Source organism: Perissodus microlepis, chromosome 22 (genome assembly GCF_051167445.1).
Source record: "Perissodus microlepis isolate ML-2025 ecotype Zambia chromosome 22, ASM5116744v1, whole genome shotgun sequence".
Taxonomy (NCBI): domain Eukaryota; kingdom Metazoa; phylum Chordata; class Actinopteri; order Cichliformes; family Cichlidae; genus Perissodus; species Perissodus microlepis.
Window position 1 is genome coordinate 9,117,336 of NC_140481.1, and position 21,173 is coordinate 9,138,508.

The window sequence follows — 21,173 nt, forward strand, 5'->3', positions numbered from 1 at the left end:
TAAAAAAGACATGAGAGCTGAGCTGCTGGGTACAAATGACGCACACCGGCCACGCTCACAGGTTTGATATAAAAATAATGCAAGAGTATGACTCACCCTCTCCATGGCAAAGGTGCGCACAGTGTACTCTGCAAGTGTTTCAGTCTTCAGCAGTGTTATCTTGATGTCACCGTAGAGCTCTGTGTCATCGGGCCAATACTTACAGCACTTCATCTGAACAAAGAAAGTTCAGTTACAGGTTAAATATAGTTAATGTATGGCTGAATTAATATAACCAGGTATTAATTCAGCTCAGTTCAGTTATAATCACCTCACAGTGCTTTATATCATAAGGTAAGGAAGCTACAGTGACAGTGAAAATCTTAATAATCAGACGACCTCCTCTATGAATGAACACTTGGCGAAAGTGGGAAGAAAAACCTCCCTTCTAACAGGAAGAAACCTCCAGCAGAATCAGGAAAGACAGGGGCGGCCATCTGCTGTGACCGATGGGGGTGATGGCCTCTACATCATCAATGTGATTTTATTTCTTAAAAAAACACTAAACAAATAGCACAATGTATTTTGAATTGTACAAAAATGCTGGACGTAGAACAAGTTCTTAAAATAAAAATCACATTTATATTTCTTAATTTTTTTAATTGACAGAAGGTTTCATAAAATTAATTTAAAATTGATTAATTATTTCACAGTTCAGGCTTTTATATTTTTTTGTCCCTGTTAATATGTGACCCTGGCCGACACTTGCTTCGACGTGTGATTGGAAAGTTATTTGAATTTCACAAAAAGAGATGCCATTCAATTTGTATGCTTTATGTTTCATTTATGCTTCTGGAAGGGAAACAACTGCTAAACTGTAACTTCTATTCTAAAAGCCTGCTTGAAATGTATTGCATTTTTAAATTAGTGAGAAGCAATCTGTGGAGAAGATTGTGAGGTGCAGGCATTTCATTTATTTTCATGATTCAAAGCATTATTTCCATTAATCTGTCAATCTGAAATGTACACAATACTAAACACAGCTAATTTAACTAACAAAACTTACTAGCTAATTTAGGATCCAGAGACTGTAAAGTTAAGAAAAAATGAAAACTTAAATACAATCACTAACCTGAGCTGACACAAGATTTTTGTTTACTATGTACTGAAGTAAAACATTACACTAAAGCAATGTCAATCTAAATGTTCTTTTTAATTAAGCATAGTAAGATTTGCTACAGACTCAATCATATTTAGGGTGAAATACATATTAATATAAAATAGGTCAGTTACACACAAAATATTTAACAACCGCAAACAGTCAATTACTTTACTGGTTAAGATATTTCTTAGGTTTCAATAGAGCAACCCAAGAAACTACTTAGAAAACTACCTAAAAGCTCAGTCACATGAGAGTAAAAATGGGATGGCAACCTCCCTGCAATTAGGGACAAATTGCTGCCCAGAAATTGCATTGATTTTTTTCACATTCAGCAAACAATTGCAAGTAATTTCTGTGACCAAACGGTTGCCCAAAGCCTGAGCATGCGGCACCCTCAACTTCTGTGTAACCACTTTCAATTGCAAGGTGAGTGACAGTGCTACTTGCAGTGCCACTTGGACTGCCTTCTAATTTATAAAATCAGACAAACCAGTCTGAGCCAGTCTCTGCTGGTGACTGCAACTTTCTTTAAAATTGGGGACTCAACTTAACTGGTTGCCAGCTGTTTGTATTCTGGTCGCATTCCTATATAAAGGCAAAGTTGTGGAGCACCTGTCTGCACTTATGCCATTTTGCAGTTGTCCTGCAGCAAGTGCGTCATTCTTTGTGGAAGAGTTTCTGAAGTTCTCTCTCAACTGTATGAGCTTCTGAATGTATACAGTTAATGTGAATTTCTGTGTAGATTGCAACATGTTTGCAACAGATGCCAAATTATTACAGTTCACTGTTGTATTACAACAAACCAAATTGCATGTAATCAGCAATTTGTTCTCATTCAACTGCAAACCGACATGTCCTCATGCAACAAAGCTGCTCTGAAGATGTAGATCATGTGCCCGAGGAACCGTTTCAAAGGCAAAGAGATCACTGCAAACATTTTGCAGTAAGTTTGGTTGTGTTGTGGGCTGTTTTTGCTGGTGTGACTGTAGTATAACAGTTTTTGGTATCCCAACAGTATGCCCTTTCCTAGTTATGATATTTTAGAAATTGTACAGTTGCTTTTGTATACATTTTGAGTACAAACTGTAGCTTTCTGCATTCAGCAGATAGGAAGAGTATAAGAGTCTACTGTATTCCAGTACTTCACCATAGGCCTTCATCAACATCAAAGCTCTGACCTTGGACCACAGCCACCAAAGTAAAAGGTGATCACTCATGATCAGACAGCTGCTGCCATTTCCTCCCACAAAAACAGAGCAGAGCAGCTCTTCTAATATATAGCCCTTGATAAAGGGAACTTCAGAATCCATCTCTCCATTCATCTTCACAGGCGGCTAAAGAGGTCACAGGACAAAGGCGAGGGAAACCTACCCTGCCCACCTCCACCAGCTTGGTGATCATGACAATGCTGAAGCAGTTCTCCTGCCAAACCATCCGCCAGAAATCGTAGATCATCTCTTGCTTGGGGCCTGTGGAGGAGGAGATACACAACAGAGTTACAGGTGGAAGAGTGGAAACAGGGAGGAAGAGGAAGAGGAAGAGAAGTTACAGAAGGAGAGAGGACGATATGGAAGGAAGAGAGATGATAATAAGTCAGAGAAAATAGCAGCAATAACCATCAATGTACAGGCAGTGTGTAATCCATGCCAGGGAATAGAGTAACAATGTGTCATTCATGAACTATTGCCCGCTCTCTGTTCTAATACTACGGAGAAATGTCATTTCAATACACCCACAAATCCTCCGCCATTGTGCAAATAAGCTTCTGTGTTGCCTTTCCCAGGCACCAGTGGCTGACACAAATCACAGCTTCCAGGAGAAGATGACACTTTCATTGATTTCATTACACTGTTGTGTTAATAATATCACAAGGTCCTCCTTCATACTGACTCCTCTGCCAAACACACTACATGTATTTCAGCGAACGAAGTATGGATTCATTTCAGCCCACACAGTTTGTCTAACAGAAATATCATCTTCTTTCATGTAACTACTCTAAATGTCTTTGTATGCAAAAACATTCACATAGTATTTTTCCTGTGTAAATCTGGGCCCAAGATCACAACTGAACCTCACAGACACTTAAATCATCAGGCTGATGATATTTGACATTTTCTATACTAAACAATGAAGAGTCACTACTACTAAGCCATGACTGCACAATCAGATTCTTACACATCTTAGTCCTCTTTGCATGGAGCTTCACTGCTGTCCAGAAAATGTTACAAAACATGAGTGGGCCACACTTTGGCAGCGGTTAACAAAAAAACCACAAACTACACACTGCTTGAAATTCTCTTTAAAGCAGCAAATACATTTAAAAAAAAAAAAAAAAAAAAAGCTACTGGAAATACCCTTAAAATGCAATAATTTCCTTGATAAAGTAAATATTATTCAAATCTTGAGATCTATGTAGGAAAGAACAAGCACACACAAGGTGAAAAAAAATCACCTAAGCTGGGACTAACACAAAAACTTCCACTGAGGCACATATGATAATGGACTTCAAGATTGTGTGTGATGCTCTTAACTTTGTACTGCCCACTTTCTGCCGTGGCCAAACAAATTTCCCACGTGTGGGACTAACAAGGTGCCTAACAAGCTGCCCCAGGGCAGCTGTGGCTACAACTGTAGCTTGCCTCCACCAGTGTGTGAATGTGTGTGTGAATGGGTGGATGACTGGGTGTGTAAAGCGCTTTGGGGTCCCTAGGGGGGACTAGTAAAAGCGCTATACAAATACAGGCCATTTACCATTATTTTATCTTCTCTAATATCTTATCTTATCTTATCTTACCGTCCGTGCAAACTCACTGGCCACAATTCACCAGTGTTTGTCTCAGCAGATTCACAGATTTACTGGGAAATAGAAATATAGATGCACTGTACGTGCGGGTGGTCAGAAATTAACTTTCTGTAATGGTCATATTGATTAAGCCTCCAAATCCTTTTAATAAAGTCCTGCAAACAAATTCAAATATTCCCCTTTGACTGTGATCTCCAAATGTAGATATGTCAGGTAGTTTCATGTCCTGACACTGAGATTAAAAAGAGCAGCCTGACTGTTTAAAGTCAACTGTGTGCGAAAAAACAGTGTGTGATGTGAAAAAATATTGATCACTTAATCGCTTGCTTAGAATGCAATGTTCTGGTTGGTTCTAATTTGTGTAAAAATTAAATGAGAAAGGCAATACAGGGTTTCTGAGGCTTTGTGTTTCAACAGATAAATAAATAGAAAGAGATATAAAGCAGTGCTTGTTTTCACAGCTTTTATTTGCACAGTTGTGGAATCAAAAAGCATGCCTTTGACTACATGCCCCAGGGCAAACATGCAAAGACAACAGGAGGAGGAACAGCGTTACTTGCCTGTTAAAATCAGAGCATGACAAGAGCTCTGGCTTTCGTAACAGCCGTGTACTGGTCTGTATTGATTCCAGTCAACCCAAGGTGAGTCAGCTCCAGCCTGAGTACGTTTTAAAGTGCGCACGTGGGCAGCTACTTTAACCACTGTTTTTCCTCCTCCTTACAGGTTATTCATGGCTCGCCCCCCTGTTAGCAATTGCTGCAGTCTTATTTTATGTGTATTAGATATGCGAGATGATAATTTTTCAGCAGTAGGAGAAGCGCACTAATACATCACCAGAGGGAGGGGACAGTCAGGCGAGAGATGGATCATGTTTGATCCCAGCAGCTGGGTAAATCTGTATGCACGGCATAACTTACTGCCACTGTGGACCGGAGTTTGTGGAGTACACTTAGCATTTCTCCTCCCTGTCTGCCTCTCCTATCACCCGTCTCCTCCCGCTCCCCTGGACATAATAGAGAGCTAGCCCAAAGCACCTGCTGCAAGAGCTCAGCTGTCTTACGACTCATCTAAGATACAACAAATCAAACCCAACACATCGCCACAGCTGACCACCCGGGGCTCACGGCACACGTATGCACAGCATGATGCTAGGAGTGTGCAGAGTGCACAAATTGCAGCCTTAATGATGAGTCACTGTATGTACACTCTACAGTACATGAGTCTCACAGCTAAAGTAATGCTCTTACCTCCTCAACTATAACTTATTTCCATAGTGTTATTTATAATTTCAGCTAGTTTTACATTTTACATTTTTATGAATTGATTATGTTTCAAGGACACAATTTACTACCTGGGCCCAAGTCCTCAGTTTAGGTTGATGGTATTTTTTTAGTAGAAAAAGGCAAATGGCTTAAAAATGAATTGAGGTTTGGGGAAGGCCTCGGAGGGGACTGGCGGTACTAATGAGAAGTGAATGAATTGATAAAGGGGAGGAAGGGTAGGGCCCAAAAACAAGAGCGAACAGCTTGTAGAATTAGGGGGGGAGGGGGGGGGGGGGGGGGTCATATATAGATAAGAACCGGAAGGGGCGTGTTTGGAGGCGTGGTCCCGCTCCTGAAATTCAGATAGATTCAGATCTCCAAAAAATGAAACATATGGTAACTTAGGAACCCAAACTCATGAATATATTAGACTACAAAAAAACGGAGATAAAATAGACTTTCAGCAAACAGCAAATAAAGCAGCAACCTTCTGATCATTAAAGAGCAGAACTGAGTCCCCACTGAGTGACGCTGAAAAAAAAAACGTTTTGATGTCTATCGCTAAATTCTTTCTTCATGCCTTCATCACAACTCTATAGGAGAAGAGAAAAACAATAAGAAATTGTATTTTTATATAACAACCATTTAAACTGAATTATGGCTTGAAGTTATGCATGATTAAACTTAGTTCCATTAAGTTAATAGTGACACAGGCAATTATAGCTGCTAGTTTTCATTAAACGTATATTTAATATATTCTAAAAGTAATTTTCTCAACAAAAATATGTCTTGCTTTGTGCTGTAAGTTGCATTTAACAACTTACAATGTAAAGCGCTGATAAAGTCTGAGGTAACGATAAAGTCTAAGGTTGTCAGACCTAATGCTGGATATCAGAGAATAATCAGTTATTTTCCATTTTAAATTAATTAATTTAATTTGAGCATCAACTACAGAGTTTGGAGCTATTTTTTTTATTTCTCCATCAATGACAACAGAAAAAAAAGAATTTTAAAAGTGTATCATATTTGTGCGAGACTGGAAAGTCAAATTAACTTATGTTGGAGCAGGGAAACAAATAAGAGCTGATCATAGTTTAATGGATTCAATTGAGCTTAATAATATTTTTGAAAAAATGGCTCGATTATTCTTTTTACTGCTTTTTTCCACAATATAGTGTTAAACCAGTGTTGCAAAGATGCTCCGACAAACTAGTTTTATCTGTTGTGGCTCACTACTTGCAGAGCTGCAGTGTAAGTCAAGTCAAGGTGAAGACACAGAAACAGTTACAGGTAAGAGTGAGAGTCCTGATCTGTGTATGAGGCAGAGGGCTACACAACCTTATCTATGCGGGACAGAGTTTTGATAATATCCTGTACCAAAGTACATTTAATTCAATTTCAATTTTGTTTTATTTATACAGTCCCAAATCACAACAACAGTTGCCTCATTACATCACTACTCTCTATTCTCTGGATCAACAGGAGTTGGTGGAAAATGTCCTTTTGCTAACATGTCAGGATTGTAACAGTCCTGACAGAACCATCCTTCTACTGAACAGAAAACTCAGAGAAGAAAATATTTCCGAGTCCAAAATCGCTCCCAAAATGCTACGTAAAAACAGCTGTGTATTTACTGCCTTATAGACATTTATAACACTATAGGAGTGCCCAATTTTAGGGTACATTTATCAGGATTATTAATATTATTCTATAGTGTCTTCAAAAATTCTACATTGGAACAAAAAGTTCTTTCTAAGAACAATAAAACATGTAGCTCCACATTTTTCAGCAGTCATGACAAATCTCATTTTCTGGTCAACATTCAGTGAAATGTGAACTGTCCCATATTCAGCACAGGGAGTGGTAAATGTGCGACTTTGGAGATGCCGTACATTTGACTTGGTTTAAAAAAGGAAAGCCCAATGAACTGGCTATGATTATATTTGGCAATTTCTGGGATTTTGTTGTGACATGATGCCCCTGTGAGGGGAATTGCAGTGAAAAACTCTGCATATTTGCATCTGTAAAGTGAAAGTGTTAAAGTAAAGGTGCTTATTGGTCTGCCCAGCTGTTTTAATAAACTCATAGTTGTTTTAAAAGATTTATTTTGGGGCATTTAGCTTTGATTTTACAACAGGACAGTAGAGCAGACTTGAACGGAGGGAGAGTGGGTGAAACGACACACAGGAAATGAGCACGGAGCATTCATTTCCAAAATAAAGGAACTCCTCTGTCTCATTCTTCAATTCATTCTCATTCTCATTTTGTGAACTGATTTTCAACCACATCTTAACCCAAAGTAAATTTTTACTTCTACTTGAAAGTCACACTGGCACCCCTTCCACCTCCCGCCTGCGCCCGTGTGTGCATGAAGAGCAAAACGTTAAAGAAAGAGAAGGAGAGAAATTTTCAGAGGTTACTTTTGAGAAGCGGCAGAACTGAGAGCAAAGTGAAAGATGGGAAGAAATCAGAGGGGGATTACAGAGTGAAAAACACATTCAGTGAATAAACAGGATCAGAGTCGGCAGAGAACAGAGAAAATGTCTTGCTCTCTCTCTCGCTCAGTGCATGTCTCTCTTTCATTCTGTCTCGCTCTGAGTGAGGGTGTGCCTGAGTGTGCCGCTTGGGAAATGCAGCCTATATAGTGTATCAAAACTACATCAGAGAGATGTTGTGCCACACATGCAGATGGCAGGGAGGAGAGAGACGGAAGCAGAACTTCAGACACAGCGACACTCAGCAGTTTACAGTGTCGGCTGACTGACGGGTACAGTCGGCTGCTCTGAGAGCATTTCTCACAGATGGAGGAAAAGGCTTGTTTGTGGTGGAAATCCAGATGTGAACGTGATGCAACACGGGCTCCTTGTTGTTTACACATTATTAATTCAGCTAACTCATTTTCATATTGTCAGCTGGGCTGCTGTTGTGCAAAGTGCGCTGCAAACAATCTGAAATACCAGCGGTGACACACTGCTGCTGGGTTTTGTGCCGTACACTCACCTTGAGTGGCAATGAAGTGGTTTGATCGCTGGTAGCCCTGTGGGACAAAGAGTGGAGATAAGAAAAAAAGAAATCAGACAGAGGGTTAATAATTACAGGGATACATGATAACGTGAACTCTGGGACCAGCTCGGGCCTTGGTGGGACGCGGTCTGCTCCACCTTTGACTGAAGATCTTTCTGAGAACTAATCTGTATGTGTGTGTGTTTGACCAGCCAAAGATTCTTTGGACTGTTTTTGGGCCCTAGCTCTGGGTGAAGAATCTCACTTGAATTATAATGCAGGAAGAAATGGCATTAATTCAAGTTTTTCTCTGCCTGTCTCCGAGCCAGGTCATTCATTCCAGAGCAAGGGAGCTGCATTTCAAAGGCAGCCTAGTGTGTGCTGCTTTGCATGCAGCCTGGGCTGCTGATCAAAGGTAGATTGACAAGTGAGCGATCTTCAGCTCTGGGAGTAATTCTACCTGAGTGACACTGACTGATCTGGCTGTCTCCTTTCTGCTCTGCTTGGCATTAGTGCAGTTATGATACAGTGTGCACGGCCTGGAAGGCTATTAGTGGCGTTCTGGCCCTCCACCAGGCAAAGACCTGTGTGCTGAATGCAAAGTAGTCGAGCATGATAGATCCCCAGAATTAAGATTAGTGCGCTCTCTCGTGAATCACAGGTAAAGTGATTGCAGCCGCTGTATTCAGTAAACATTTGTAAAAATACTGTACAGACACACACAGTGCGCAGTCCCTGTAGCCCCTCGAGCTCATATACATGTATGCACTACTGAGCAAGCAGGAACACAAATTACATTCCATAACTGTCATGCCGGAGAGCAATGCCGAGATGGATGGTCATCGCTACGAAAGACTGCAGCGAACCCATTCCCATGAGCCTCTGTTGCCGAGTTTCCCCTGAGCTGACCGGTTTCCTGTCTGTCACCTTGGCAACCACAGTTTCCAACAGCAGGCAAGCAGAAAAACACGAAGCGATGTGAATTCACAATGGATTGAAAAGAAAAAGTAAAGACATGCAGACGTGGAACGCGTATCAATTCCATCACAATAAGACGAAAAAACGATTCTCAGTTTGTTTTGCTTTGACAAATTTGGCTCGTTCCAACTACAACCTGTGACAAGGAAAACCAGGCCTTCGTGAAATGAACTCATATTCATCATGCATCTCAGAACTGCATATCAGAATCCCGTAGGAACTTTAATCATCCTCGCTGATAGCAGTCAAGGATGTCAGAGAGATTTTTGTGTCCTCCTTGTAAAACAGTGAGAATAAGCAATTCAGCCGAGAACCACGGCCTGCATTTGTAAAGCAGTTGCATGAGAAACAAAATAACAGCGGGTGTACGATGAGCTACTTAAGCATAAAAAAAGGCTAAGTATATATTTTAGCAAATCTTACTCATATTATATTCAATACTTTGCTATTGTATTTTAGATTCTAGGGGGCACAAATTATTCCTGTTTGAAAGAAAACCAGAAAGAAACATCCTGTGGAGTTCTTTGTGTAAATGGAGCAATTACAGTACATCCCACTCAAAAGCTGCTACAAGATGTTTGCACCAATCTTATTATTATCTTAAAAAAAGAAACAGCTCCTAATATGTACACTCCCGTTAACATAATTTTCCTCATGCTGGTATTGGCAAATAGAAAGCCTTTCCTAGAAAATGTATTTCTTTTTTCTCGAATCATGTAGGCAGCAGCAAAATGTGAATCGCTTTGTTGGAAGTCATCTCCTACTGTTGCATGTGTGTCCTGCTCTCAGTAGTACTTCGAACAGCAAAACTGCATCTGCCCATCAATTCATGCAGAGCTTTCATACATGGTTGAAAATTTGGACAGAATTTGGACCCTTATTAACTGCAGACTATCATAACATTGATGATATATGACTGAATTTCGGGGTGAGGAGTCTAAAATTGGATCAAACTATAATGTTGTCCATCTGTTCTATCTGTCCTGACTCCACTGAAGTATCTTCTCCACTGCAATAAATTCTCTAAATAAATACTTTAAAAAGGCAGTTCTCTGCTGCTTTCAGGTAAAAACTGCCTGCAAAATGTAATTCAGATAAGTTCTCGTCACCACTTAAGCAAACTCATTGTTCTGTCAGCGTTTGATTTGACAGACGTGTCATTTAGCGTTTTGATTTCTGAAGGTGTGCAGCTTCAGATGCTTTTGTAGCTATACTTCAGGTATAGTTCAGGAAGTAAACTGTTTGCTTATTGCCATGAAATAGATTTGACATTTAGCTAATATGGATGATTTAAGACTACTTGACACAACACACACAACTGTCAAACAACATTTTCACATCTTTAATTACAATATTCATCTTTTTTCTTCTCCTGACACAAGCCTGTGTGTGATTAATTAACCCAAAGATGACCTGCTGTGATATGAAACAAGGTCGCAGCAGTCAGATATCGTAAATTAACAAAAGTCTGAGATTTTATATAGAAACGGGTCAGAGCCCAGAGCCAGACAGCCCGCGAGGCTGCGACTGCAGAGATGCATCAAGCTCAGCTGTTTCATCAACATGTGCATATCTATGACAGGCAGTTAGAAAGGTTGTTATTTTGGTGTGCTTTCGTGGCTTACTACCAGGTTAGCTTTTAGTCAAACCGACGATGACATCTATTTTGTGAAGATAATTGGGTTTTTTTGTTTTCTAGTGTGATCTTGCACCTACTATCTTACTCTGAGATGCCTGATAAATATGGGCTCTCACACCACTGGAAAAGCAGGGTTTTCTTTACTTTTCACAGTCACTGTATATATTTACAATGCCTCCTGTCATACTGTGTGTGTATAAACATGAGCTTTGACCTCGTCTTTTCTCCTCTGTAATATTCTATCAGCCATTTTATACAAAAAAATTGAGACTGATGTTAAGCAAAAACTCCAGGTGAGCATTTGACTATGGATGAGACTGCTACGGTCAGTTTGGGAGAAAAAAGTTAAAACTCAGAGGAACAGTGAGGGCTAAAAGTGGAAAGGCTCAGCAGCTCAGAGAGGAAAAGCAAAGGAGGATCTGCCAGAAAAGAAGAAGAAAAGCCGTGGAGGGCTGGCAGGGAGAGCCAGAGGGGGCAGCATGAAAAGAAGAAGATGGAAAGCAGAAGAGAAGCAAGATACTTACTTCCCTGTTTATCCGAATCTAAGAGATGCCAAAAGGTTGAAAACAAGGGAGGGTGGGGAACAGAGAGAGATATAGAAGGAAAGTAGGGGAGGAAATAAGAGCTAGTTAATGTGATTAAAGACCAGAAGAAAAGGGTTATGAAATGGTTAGAAAGCAGTTTGCACTGGAAACCTGTGGAGACAATAATGTCCAGAAATCTTTAATTTCCATGTTTTTGCGATAAAGGCCAACTCTTGTTATATAGCAACCGCAGTCTTTTAGTCATTTGTCTTGCAGGAAGAGAATGGGTAGTTCAATCATACGTCTTTACTTAGATTGTTAAAAACGGGCAAAAAAGATAAAAGAGTGCAGCAGCAGGTCATCATCTGAGAGCAGTAAAAATCCAGCGTTATCCAAGCTCTTAATAACATCAATGACACTTTAATAAGTTCTGCAGAGAAGGAGGGAACATGGTGCCTTAGGAACTACAAAATGTTACTCAATACATGCTATGAATTGTTCATAAAATTGCAGTGAATTCAGAGATTCCATAGAAGTTATGTCCACTCTGGATAAATTCTTATTTAAAATTTGTGTGAGAAAACAAATGAAGAGGGTGGAGTGGTATATATGCCATAACCACAGTTTTGCCTTAAATTAATAAAATTGTGTTGACTTTTTGACAGTCTAACGTAACAAAGATACCAGTTTTTTTTAGGCAGAAAATACAGTTTCTGTGTTAATTTTATGGTGAACTAAGCTGAGATCTGGGAACACAGAGACACTGCAAAAAAAGTTTGAGCAACAAAACTAGTCTGAAAGTTACAGTTTATAATAAAACTAAGCATTTGGCCAAAATAATCTTTACAGGTTAAAAATATCATTTTGATTAAAGGGCTTGTGCATACTGGTGGATTAACCATTGCAGAAATATTAAATAATAGTAATTACCAATATTATTAATTTTGGGCAGCTGTTCCATAAACCGTACATTGGATGGTGGTTTCAATACATTTGCTAAACACTGCATGTACTCTGTTACTATTTGCAGCGTTATTGCAAATTGAGAAAGCCAAAAACTAAATTACATTCTAAATGATGCAGCTGAAAGTTGAATAAACTAAGCTGATGAAACCGGAATTGTTCTTTAATGGTGCTTTGAGTACCATGCAAAATAATCTTGGTCAGATTGCCTTCCCCAGGTGACACACAATGACAAGCGAGACAATGATAAATATGGTATATTGAGCTTTTTGCTAAACCAGAATTTTATCTCGAGCTTTTTGATTGGTTTGCTCAGTCATTCTCAAACTTCCATTTAATCGAAAGCGACCAACTGTAAGTGGCATCACTTCCCGAGTGCCTAACAGAATATCAGAGTCCGCTGAAATTTAATTGCATCTTTTGGAGTTACATCTGTCAGCCTAGATGGCAAAAACAAGGTTCATCTAAAGATTTTACAAAAGAATGTCATGTCTTGCTACCCCTGCAAAATGAAAGACATGCAAATGTGCACGTGAATGAGTGAGAAGACTACTAAACTTTTCAGTTTAACCTTTAAAAAAAGCAATGTACCATTATTCCAGCCTTGGCCTCCTCCATGAATCATTTGGAATCATTTCACTGCAGTATTTTGAGCCAAGGGTCTTGGCATGACATGCAAGTGGTGCTGTAGCCTGCACAGTTAATGGCACAAAGGTCCTTGGAGCACTCATTCTAATGGAGCCATCATGGAGCACTAAAGGGGATGAAGTGGCCACACACAGTTCTACCCGATGGGACTCGCGTATGCTGAGTCAGGCGACCACAACCACAAATCTGCCTCTTACGTTTTCTTTTGTTCACAAAACAATTGCTAAAACAAAGGGTGCGACAGAGCAATCAGCCTATTATACGGGCTCATATTAAACCTGAGATTAATACTTCAGCAGACTACATAAAGGGAAGACTGTGGAGAGCTTTTTCAGATTCCCCTTGAAGTGACCCTTCTATTTATGAGTGAGCGGCAGAGCTCACAGCCTGACCTGCACTGAAGGAAAAGTCCTTCAGACACTGTTGCTCCATCTAATGCAAAGCTGCAGAGATTGCATCTCAAGGGAGAGCAAACTGCTGCTGGGACTGGAGAGGCTCCCTGAGACACTCACTCGAGCTGAACTGTAGGTGAGATCACAATATCTGAAAGTATATGAAAGGATTAACTGAGTTATATTGGGTCCAATTTCAATGCTCAATATTGCCTTACAAAAGCACTGGGGCAAGGCCTGCTGCTCAGAGCTTATAGGCTCTTGCTGGAACTTTAGAGATATAGCGATAAAATCTCATTTCAAAGCCTACATGTACTAACACACATAGATATTATGGTACGCTGTGGATGTAGTCATTAAATGATAGTTCGGATTTAGCTGACAGCATGAGGAGGTGACTGCTGGTCAAGCGCCAGGTTAACAAAAACAATAAAAGACAACTAATATGAGCTCTTAAGGCAGAGCTGTATGATCAGCAAGGCCAGAGATGTGGGAGTGTGAGGTGGAAAAATAGGAAAAATAAAAGTAAAGGTAACTTACGTCTATGTAGTTGGCATTGACATAATCGGAGCTGGGATCTGCAAGGAGGGAGTGGAGCTTGACTCGATGACGGTCATCTACAATGCATAAAACATCACTTATCAGTATGTAGAGGTATTTGCATCCAGTATATATATAAGTATTTTAGTGTTTGATTATTATCTCAGTCTGTCCATTTCCAAAATACTGGAGTACTGATTCTCCACCTGAAGGAAGGGAGTGTGTTTATTGGTTCGTTTGACTGTCTGTTTGCATGTTTGCTAGCAGCCTAACATCCAGAGTTTTTGTCATTTCCAAAGTTTGTGTGATGGTAGAAACCAAATTCAAGTCAAAGGTCGAGATCACACCAAATGTGAAAATCAGTAAAAACTTTATATTACCCACATTGTTTTATGGATCACCTTCAAACTTCACAGCAATATACCAGGCCTTGGGAGGCATGAGTCTGTAGGCTGGGTAAGCATTTGACCTTGACCTTCATTGTTAGCACTCAAGGTCAAAGCTGACCTTCAAAAAAAAAATGTCAAGAAACTATATCCGGTAATATACCATATCAAAGGGCACGGAGAGAGCTGTAGAACAAACTTTTTTTCAGTATGATCCCCTATGATGTCACAGTAACACCATAGCAAGCTGACGTCATCATGTTCTATATTTGAGCATTCCTTGCTTGTTATTCATAGTACATTCATCCTTTTTGAACAATGATTTATACAATTAATAAACTGTCAGGGTTCAGATTTGCCTTTGCTGGGTCAAACAAGCCACTGGTGTTGGGTATCGGTTAGCTAATAATAAAGGTATTAATAACTTTATTTCTATAGCATTTTTAAAACACACAGTTACAGTTAAGCGAGCATATTCATACATCCAAACACATGGCCTAATTCATTCCTGCATACACACCCGTACACACATATTAGAAGAACAAAAGACCAACAAATAATGCGTGAAAGATTAAGAGAAGCCAAACTATAGATATAGGGCGTCAGCAGTCAACAGCCAACCGAGCCTGAGTCGAAGAGAAGCTGGAGAGGCCGCCTACAATTATAAGCTCTCAGTAGCTCAACTATATATACGCAGGACTCTGGCCATGTAGGGCACAGACATTTGGACAAATATTAAACAGTTAAAGATTAATAACTGATTCAACAACAACAGTGGTAATTAATGTTTTAGGACCGATTGATGATCAAATGCTCTGCATATATTTTTCTGGACTACTTTCCCATTCCCCATGATTACATTTGCATTGCCTGGTAATATATTTTGACTCATCTGCCATAGTGAGATAGAGATGCTGCTGCTGTGCTCACAGTGAGTCGCTGTGTACTCTTTCTTTCACAAGGAGGAATGAACAATATCCAGTATGCCTCCTTTACCTAAACTATTGGTTTAATAGAACTAAACTCTACCACTAAAGCAATGGTTTACCTGGATCAGGCGGATTCTGAAAACGATTGAAAAATAACAGAGAAGGATTAGGAGGAAAAGCAAAAGCAGTCGTGACTCCTGCAGATTGCAGTTTCCTCCATTAAGAAGCTTTATGACACAAAAGTAATTTCTGACACTTTTGTATAAGGGCTCTGAAAAATACAATAAGTAAGGCATTTAGTAATCCTCCTATAGAGGCAAACATTTCAAAAACATCATTAAACACACGGTTAAACAATCAATTTTAATTAACCATACCTTAATCACATATTTAACAAGAATCAACAGCCATTCCATTGGGAGTAAAAGCAATTACTGGGCACCTCTGGCTGACTCACAGGATACAGGCAGTGGCATTGTAAAATGGTGATTTACTTTACAGTGTGCATATAAAAAGAAATGGTAAGGTATGCTGTAACTTACAGTAAGGAAAAAAAGTGGAACACACCCAAGCCACGGCACAAACACAACTCAACACATGGCTCAGTACACAAATACTCACGGCTTAGCAGGCTATCGTGCCTCCCTTTGGTCTTGTCCTTCTTTTTTGTGACATCCCAGCCGTCGAAAAAACTCTGCAGATTAAAGTGAACCAAAAAGTTTTCAGAAACAGAAACAACAGGCAGGGACGATGCGTCTTTTGTGCTTCTTGACACTCAGAATGGGAACAACTTTGCTAATGCACTCCAAAGTGTTACCCTAAGGTCGTCTTAGTAGCTTCAGTGTTATAGCATCTTGCCAAGTCATCAAGAGACATCTGCCACAACATAGCGGGGAGCGACTGAGGCTGAGAGACGACATGCAGACGGCGCTGAGAGATGGCTGTGGCCTTGGAAAGGAGAAGGTGGCCCTCTGCAGTCATTCTCATTCTGAACACAGTGTGGGACTCGCTGCTTGCAGAAGCGGTTGCTATATAATACCTCGGTGTTAAACTGCCAAACTTGTGACAGCTGTTTATGACACCCATCGACTAAATCTGTTGGTGCAGTGAGATGAGTCATTGAATCTGAATCAATACTATAAGCGAGCAAGATGAAAATAAATAAATAAAGCATGGGCCTGACATGAGTGGTGTCGTATTCTTTTGCATTTTAAAAACCAGCCTGATCTCTCTGCTGTATCGGTGGGCACATCCAGGCTCTCATACTGAGGCACGCTGCCTCTCGTCTACAGCAGACCAATCTCTCCCGGGCAACGGATGTTGAATTGGTACCACCTGACATCCGAGGCGAGCAGGAGAAGGAAAGATAATGTCAGTCACTGACATCAGCGCTGGTAATGCCTGATTTAATCCTGCTTAACAAACCTGTATTTGTCCAAAACTCCTTGTAGATTTTGGAAACAACATTCTGTTGACCTTCGTGGAGATTTATTCATTTCTGAAAGTATTTGTTTGGGACATTAAGGATTCTGGACTAAAGAAAAAAAAAATAATGCTTGGAAATAATAGGAGTGTTGGAATGCCATTATATCAGTTTTCACTGACTCTGCCAGCGCAACAAGCGCAAATGACTCAAATCTTCCATGTAATTTTCAATAAAATATATATTTTGAAAAACTGCAAAAAGACATCAAAGGACAGACTTGGGATTAAACCTATCCCATAATCTCATGGCACTGTATGGCAACTACGTGGGAAATGGGAGCCATTCTTCCTTCAAAGTAGTTGCCCCTGACTATATGAGTTCTGGAAATAAACTGAAAAATTCCTTCAAAATGGAAACATTTTGGGTTTCCACGTTAAAAACCAATAAACCTCCAACAGTGAAAGACGAGTGAGACATCCTGCTGCAGTATTTCTTTCATCTTCTGATTCTCATATGAGTTTACTTTATCTCCAGTAGTTAGAAGTTCCTGTCAAAACTTTTGGCAATATTTAATGTACATTTATTTGGGTATATATGATGACAGGAAAGTGAAGGGAGAGAGTGGGTGGATGACTTGATGTACATGATGAACTCAAACCCAGGCCTCTGCAAACAGCCTTTAGCACCGAGCGTACCATATGACACACAAGTACACAAGATTAATCCATACTTGTTGTTTAAGATTGAACAACTAAGTATGATTGTGTCATTTTAGATTAATCATAAATAGTTTTTAAATATTAGATGGGGGATAAAACAATGACCTGTCAAACAGAATTATTCCCACTGTATCTTTAGTTTTTTTTTTTTTTTTTTTACTTATCTGTACATAGGACACACACTCTTTGTTCCACCTATGGAGTTATTCTATTTATTTATTTACCTGTAATTCTGACACTTTGAATTTCCTTGAAATGGAACTACAGCCGTGAAAGTTTTCACAGGACTTTCTGCAGTCTAAACAACTAAGTTCACCCAAAGATGCAATAGCTTGTAGTGCCACCTTTAGCAGCAGAACTTGAAGTAACTGTTTTTGTATGACTTTATCAGTCTCTCACATTGTGAGCAGAGGTCGCTGAGGTTTGCGGGCCTTCATTTAATATATACAGCTCTCTCAGGTTCACTAGTCTTCCAAGAGATAACAAAATGACACAACATCACTTTTAAGTAGCCACATCCTGGTGAAGGGGCACAGGTTCTATCCTCTAGTGTATTCACTGACTCTTGCTCCAGATGTTGACTTTCACAACACATACTGTACCCCACCTACCCCAGGGCCTGACTCATTCATAACCCCCCCACAATGCCTTGCAACATGTCTGATCAATGGCAGCAGCAGTGTGACCCTGTGGGAAATAAGGGTTATGAAGTCTGACAGCAGAGTGCAGGCTGATCCCCTTCATCTTGTTTATTTCTCCAGGCGATGAGGAGCCAGACTGAGGAGTGAAAAAGCAACCCATATATTGATTTTGGAGGAGGGGGGGGGGGGGGATTTGTTGGCCCCTCAGGTGATAGCTTAATGAATTGAAAAAGTGCATCTGGCTTCCTGCAGCTGTAGGTGCAGAGAAAAAAAATTCCTATCACAACTGGATGATGTTGAGAATTTTATATTATATTAACCAGAACTCTAAGTGGCGTAACTTTGGAAATAGCAATTAGTGCTCTTATAAGAAGAATGTTCAGTATATATATGCATTAACTCTGTAATGCAAATGAAGTCAAAAACATATTTTAATGCTCATGCTCATGAATATTCAAGACCCCATTTAAAATGCTTCAAAACAGACAGCACTGGTCTGGAATATTATACAGATGGGTCTGTACACTGTAACATATCGGGAATTTTGACGTGATGGTATCTGACAAATGATTCACTTATTTTTCTCAGCTACAAAGAAATAAATGAAATTTCACAGGTATGAGGCCCTTAGGTGTAATGTTCTTTAAAGAGGTGTGTTGACCAGTGACTTTTGCTCTGTACAGGTTCTTCAACTTCAAGCTAACAAAATCAATTTGTCATGGAACTGGCTTTGTATACTAGGAGATGACAGCAAACCAATAAAACAAATACGGAAGCATAATATGATTCAACACTTTGAAAGACTGTAACTTTGTCAAATCAAAAAAGAAAAAACCAAACAAAAATAGCCAAGACCAAAGGTACATATGGCTTGGCAGCTAGCACCAGGACTAGCGACAGGTTACAGCAAACGGTAGCTAGAGAGCATCTGGCAAAAATAGCTCAACTAATTAAAACAAACAAAAAAACACAAACTTGAATACAGAACTGAGTAGTTTGGAACTGATTTAATAGATAAATTGAGTAATAATTAGATGTAAAGTAATAATTAGATGCATGAGAGCAAACTGATGATTGGGCTAGCTAGCAGTAGAAATTTCTAGCTAGTAGAATAAATAATTAAAACTACATAAGTAATTTCTAACGTCTGAATAAACCATTGAATTTGATAGCTAATTTCCTAGAATATAAGATAAACTCTTAAAATACCTGTGAAAAATGATTAACATTTTACTTACTTCAAAAGTGAACTACAACATTTTACATGTCTTGCTAATAGGCCCATTTTGTGAACTTGTTAAGTCCTTGACCAAACATAATACTAAAGTCTTATAGGTGGTAGGACTTCCCCTCTAGTTACAATACTGTAAAAAAGTCTTGTTCTACCCCTCATTCTTACATTGCTTTTTGATTTTTTACTTCCTTTTGTGTCATTGTTTGTCAAGATAAGCTTCAATAGTGCAGAGGTATGGGTTCTATAAGGCCAATCCATAACTGATAGAGTTCCAATCTTTGTTTTTTTATCCAGTGACTTTTACTCCATTGGGATGAATATCATACTGAAAGATGAAGCCAATCAAATGCTTTCCAGATGGTATTACCATGGTAGATCAAAATCTGACAGTATTTTTTGGCAATTTTAATTCCATTGATTTTGACAAGGTCCCCAACACCTCGGCTCAAATGCAGCCAAAAAACATGACTGCGTCGCCACCATGTTTTACAGAGGGTTGTTGACACTCACTGTTGCACCTTATTCCTGACATTTCCATATATACTGACAACAATTTTATCTCAAAATGTCACTTTTGGATTCATCATCGAATTGTTGCCACTGATTTTCAGTCAAGTTCTTGTGTAATGTGCCAATCTAACAGGACTGAATATAAAAAAGCCAAAGTCCAAAGAAAAACTTTGAAAGACCTTGAGAAACCCGGGAGAACCACAAGACCACTTTAAAATTTTATAAGAAGGTCTGGCTTTTGGAAGGAAAATATGAATAAATGAGGGGTAGTTTCAAACCTTTGCATAACACTGTATGCTTAGAGAGAGAAGTATACAGTGTTGCACACTATATACCTTTGACTGTTAAATACTGGAAAACTGACATACTCATGGCTTATATTGTGTAGTCATATTTGTTAGTGTGGGTGTACATACTCAAAACAGGGATTGAGACACATTGGACTATGTGGATACCATTAAGCTAACAAAGTGGATTAACAATTTAAATAACTACATACATTTACAGATAGACAATTAAAATTGCAACATAACAAAAAACTAAATTTTTAGCTAAACCTAATGGAAAAAAAGCACAAATGAAATTGTGTGTTTTTCATACATGCCTTACCTCATACTCTTGTTTGAAACCATATCCCTCAGCTGTCTTCATCTGGTTGATGTGCTGGAGGAGGTCAGCCACCCTTACAGCAGGATGGAGCTGACCCGTGTGATATGGCGAGCTTTTCCTCCGACAGTGACGTTGGGGTGAGCCTCCCAGTAAACTGCTAGACTCATTGACAGAGCTACGCTGCTCATCTGGGAACGCAAACAGATACAGTTCAAGGCATCCAGCTGACACTGAGGATTCTGCGGCACATGCTCTGTTCTTTTTTATTAATGTAAAAAAGTCTAGGGGGCAGCTTAAAGGAAAAAGTCAGCATTTCTGCAGAGATGTGAGTGCTGACTGGTGCTGCAGAATATTCAAACAGACAAGAGCCTTTCAGGAGATTTCTCTGTCCAAAGCATCTTACGTTTTGACAGGACAGATTGGATATATGTTTGCAAACATGGCTGAAGGTCAGAAAGCAGGAAGCTGCATTCTCTCTAGACACTTTCTCAAAAGTACTCATGTGGTCCTTGCTGCCTTACTTCGAGCATTGCAGCCGTGGGCATCCATGAAGGAGTGGGCCATCCTCTCATCTTGCTGGAGAGTGCTCTGCTCTGTCATGCTGCAATCCAGAGAGCTCAGCTTCCGACTCTTCTCCTGCCTGTAGGACATGGCTGCCTTGTTTATGGCCACCTTCTTCCTACTGTAGAGAGGCAGGAAGAGAGGTGGGAGGATAGAGAAAGGCAGGGAGCAAATACAGACAGAGGATGGCAGAGAAGGTGAGAAGTGAGAGAAAGACAGGCAAAGAGATAAGGAATAAAGGAAAGGAGGGTGGGTGAGGAGATGA

At 39.7% G+C, this 21,173-nt stretch overlaps 1 protein-coding gene across 7 annotated transcripts in view; it reads right to left on the reverse strand.

Annotated features, from left to right (window-relative positions):
* The window catches only part of LOC146362544 (receptor-type tyrosine-protein phosphatase U-like), a 252,231-nt gene that overhangs the window by 21,992 nt on the left and 209,066 nt on the right, over positions 1 to 21,173 (reverse strand). For 2 of the 7 annotated variants that reach the window (XM_084919376.1, XM_084919371.1), the window contains 8 exons: positions 20,869 to 21,026; positions 20,348 to 20,535; positions 15,830 to 15,902; positions 13,894 to 13,970; positions 11,351 to 11,368; positions 8,207 to 8,243; positions 2,513 to 2,610; positions 97 to 213 (listed from right to left, as the gene is read on the reverse strand). In XM_084919376.1, the coding sequence (XP_084775502.1) occupies positions 97 to 213; positions 2,513 to 2,610; positions 8,207 to 8,243; positions 11,351 to 11,368; positions 13,894 to 13,970; positions 15,830 to 15,902; positions 20,348 to 20,535; positions 20,869 to 21,026 (766 nt within the window). Of the gene's footprint in view, positions 1 to 96; positions 214 to 2,512; positions 2,611 to 8,206; positions 8,244 to 11,350; positions 11,369 to 13,893; positions 13,971 to 15,829; positions 15,903 to 20,347; positions 20,536 to 20,868; positions 21,030 to 21,173 lie in introns of all 7 variants that reach the window. The other 5 variants (XM_084919375.1, XM_084919370.1, XM_084919377.1 and 2 more) reach the window with 3 other exon arrangements.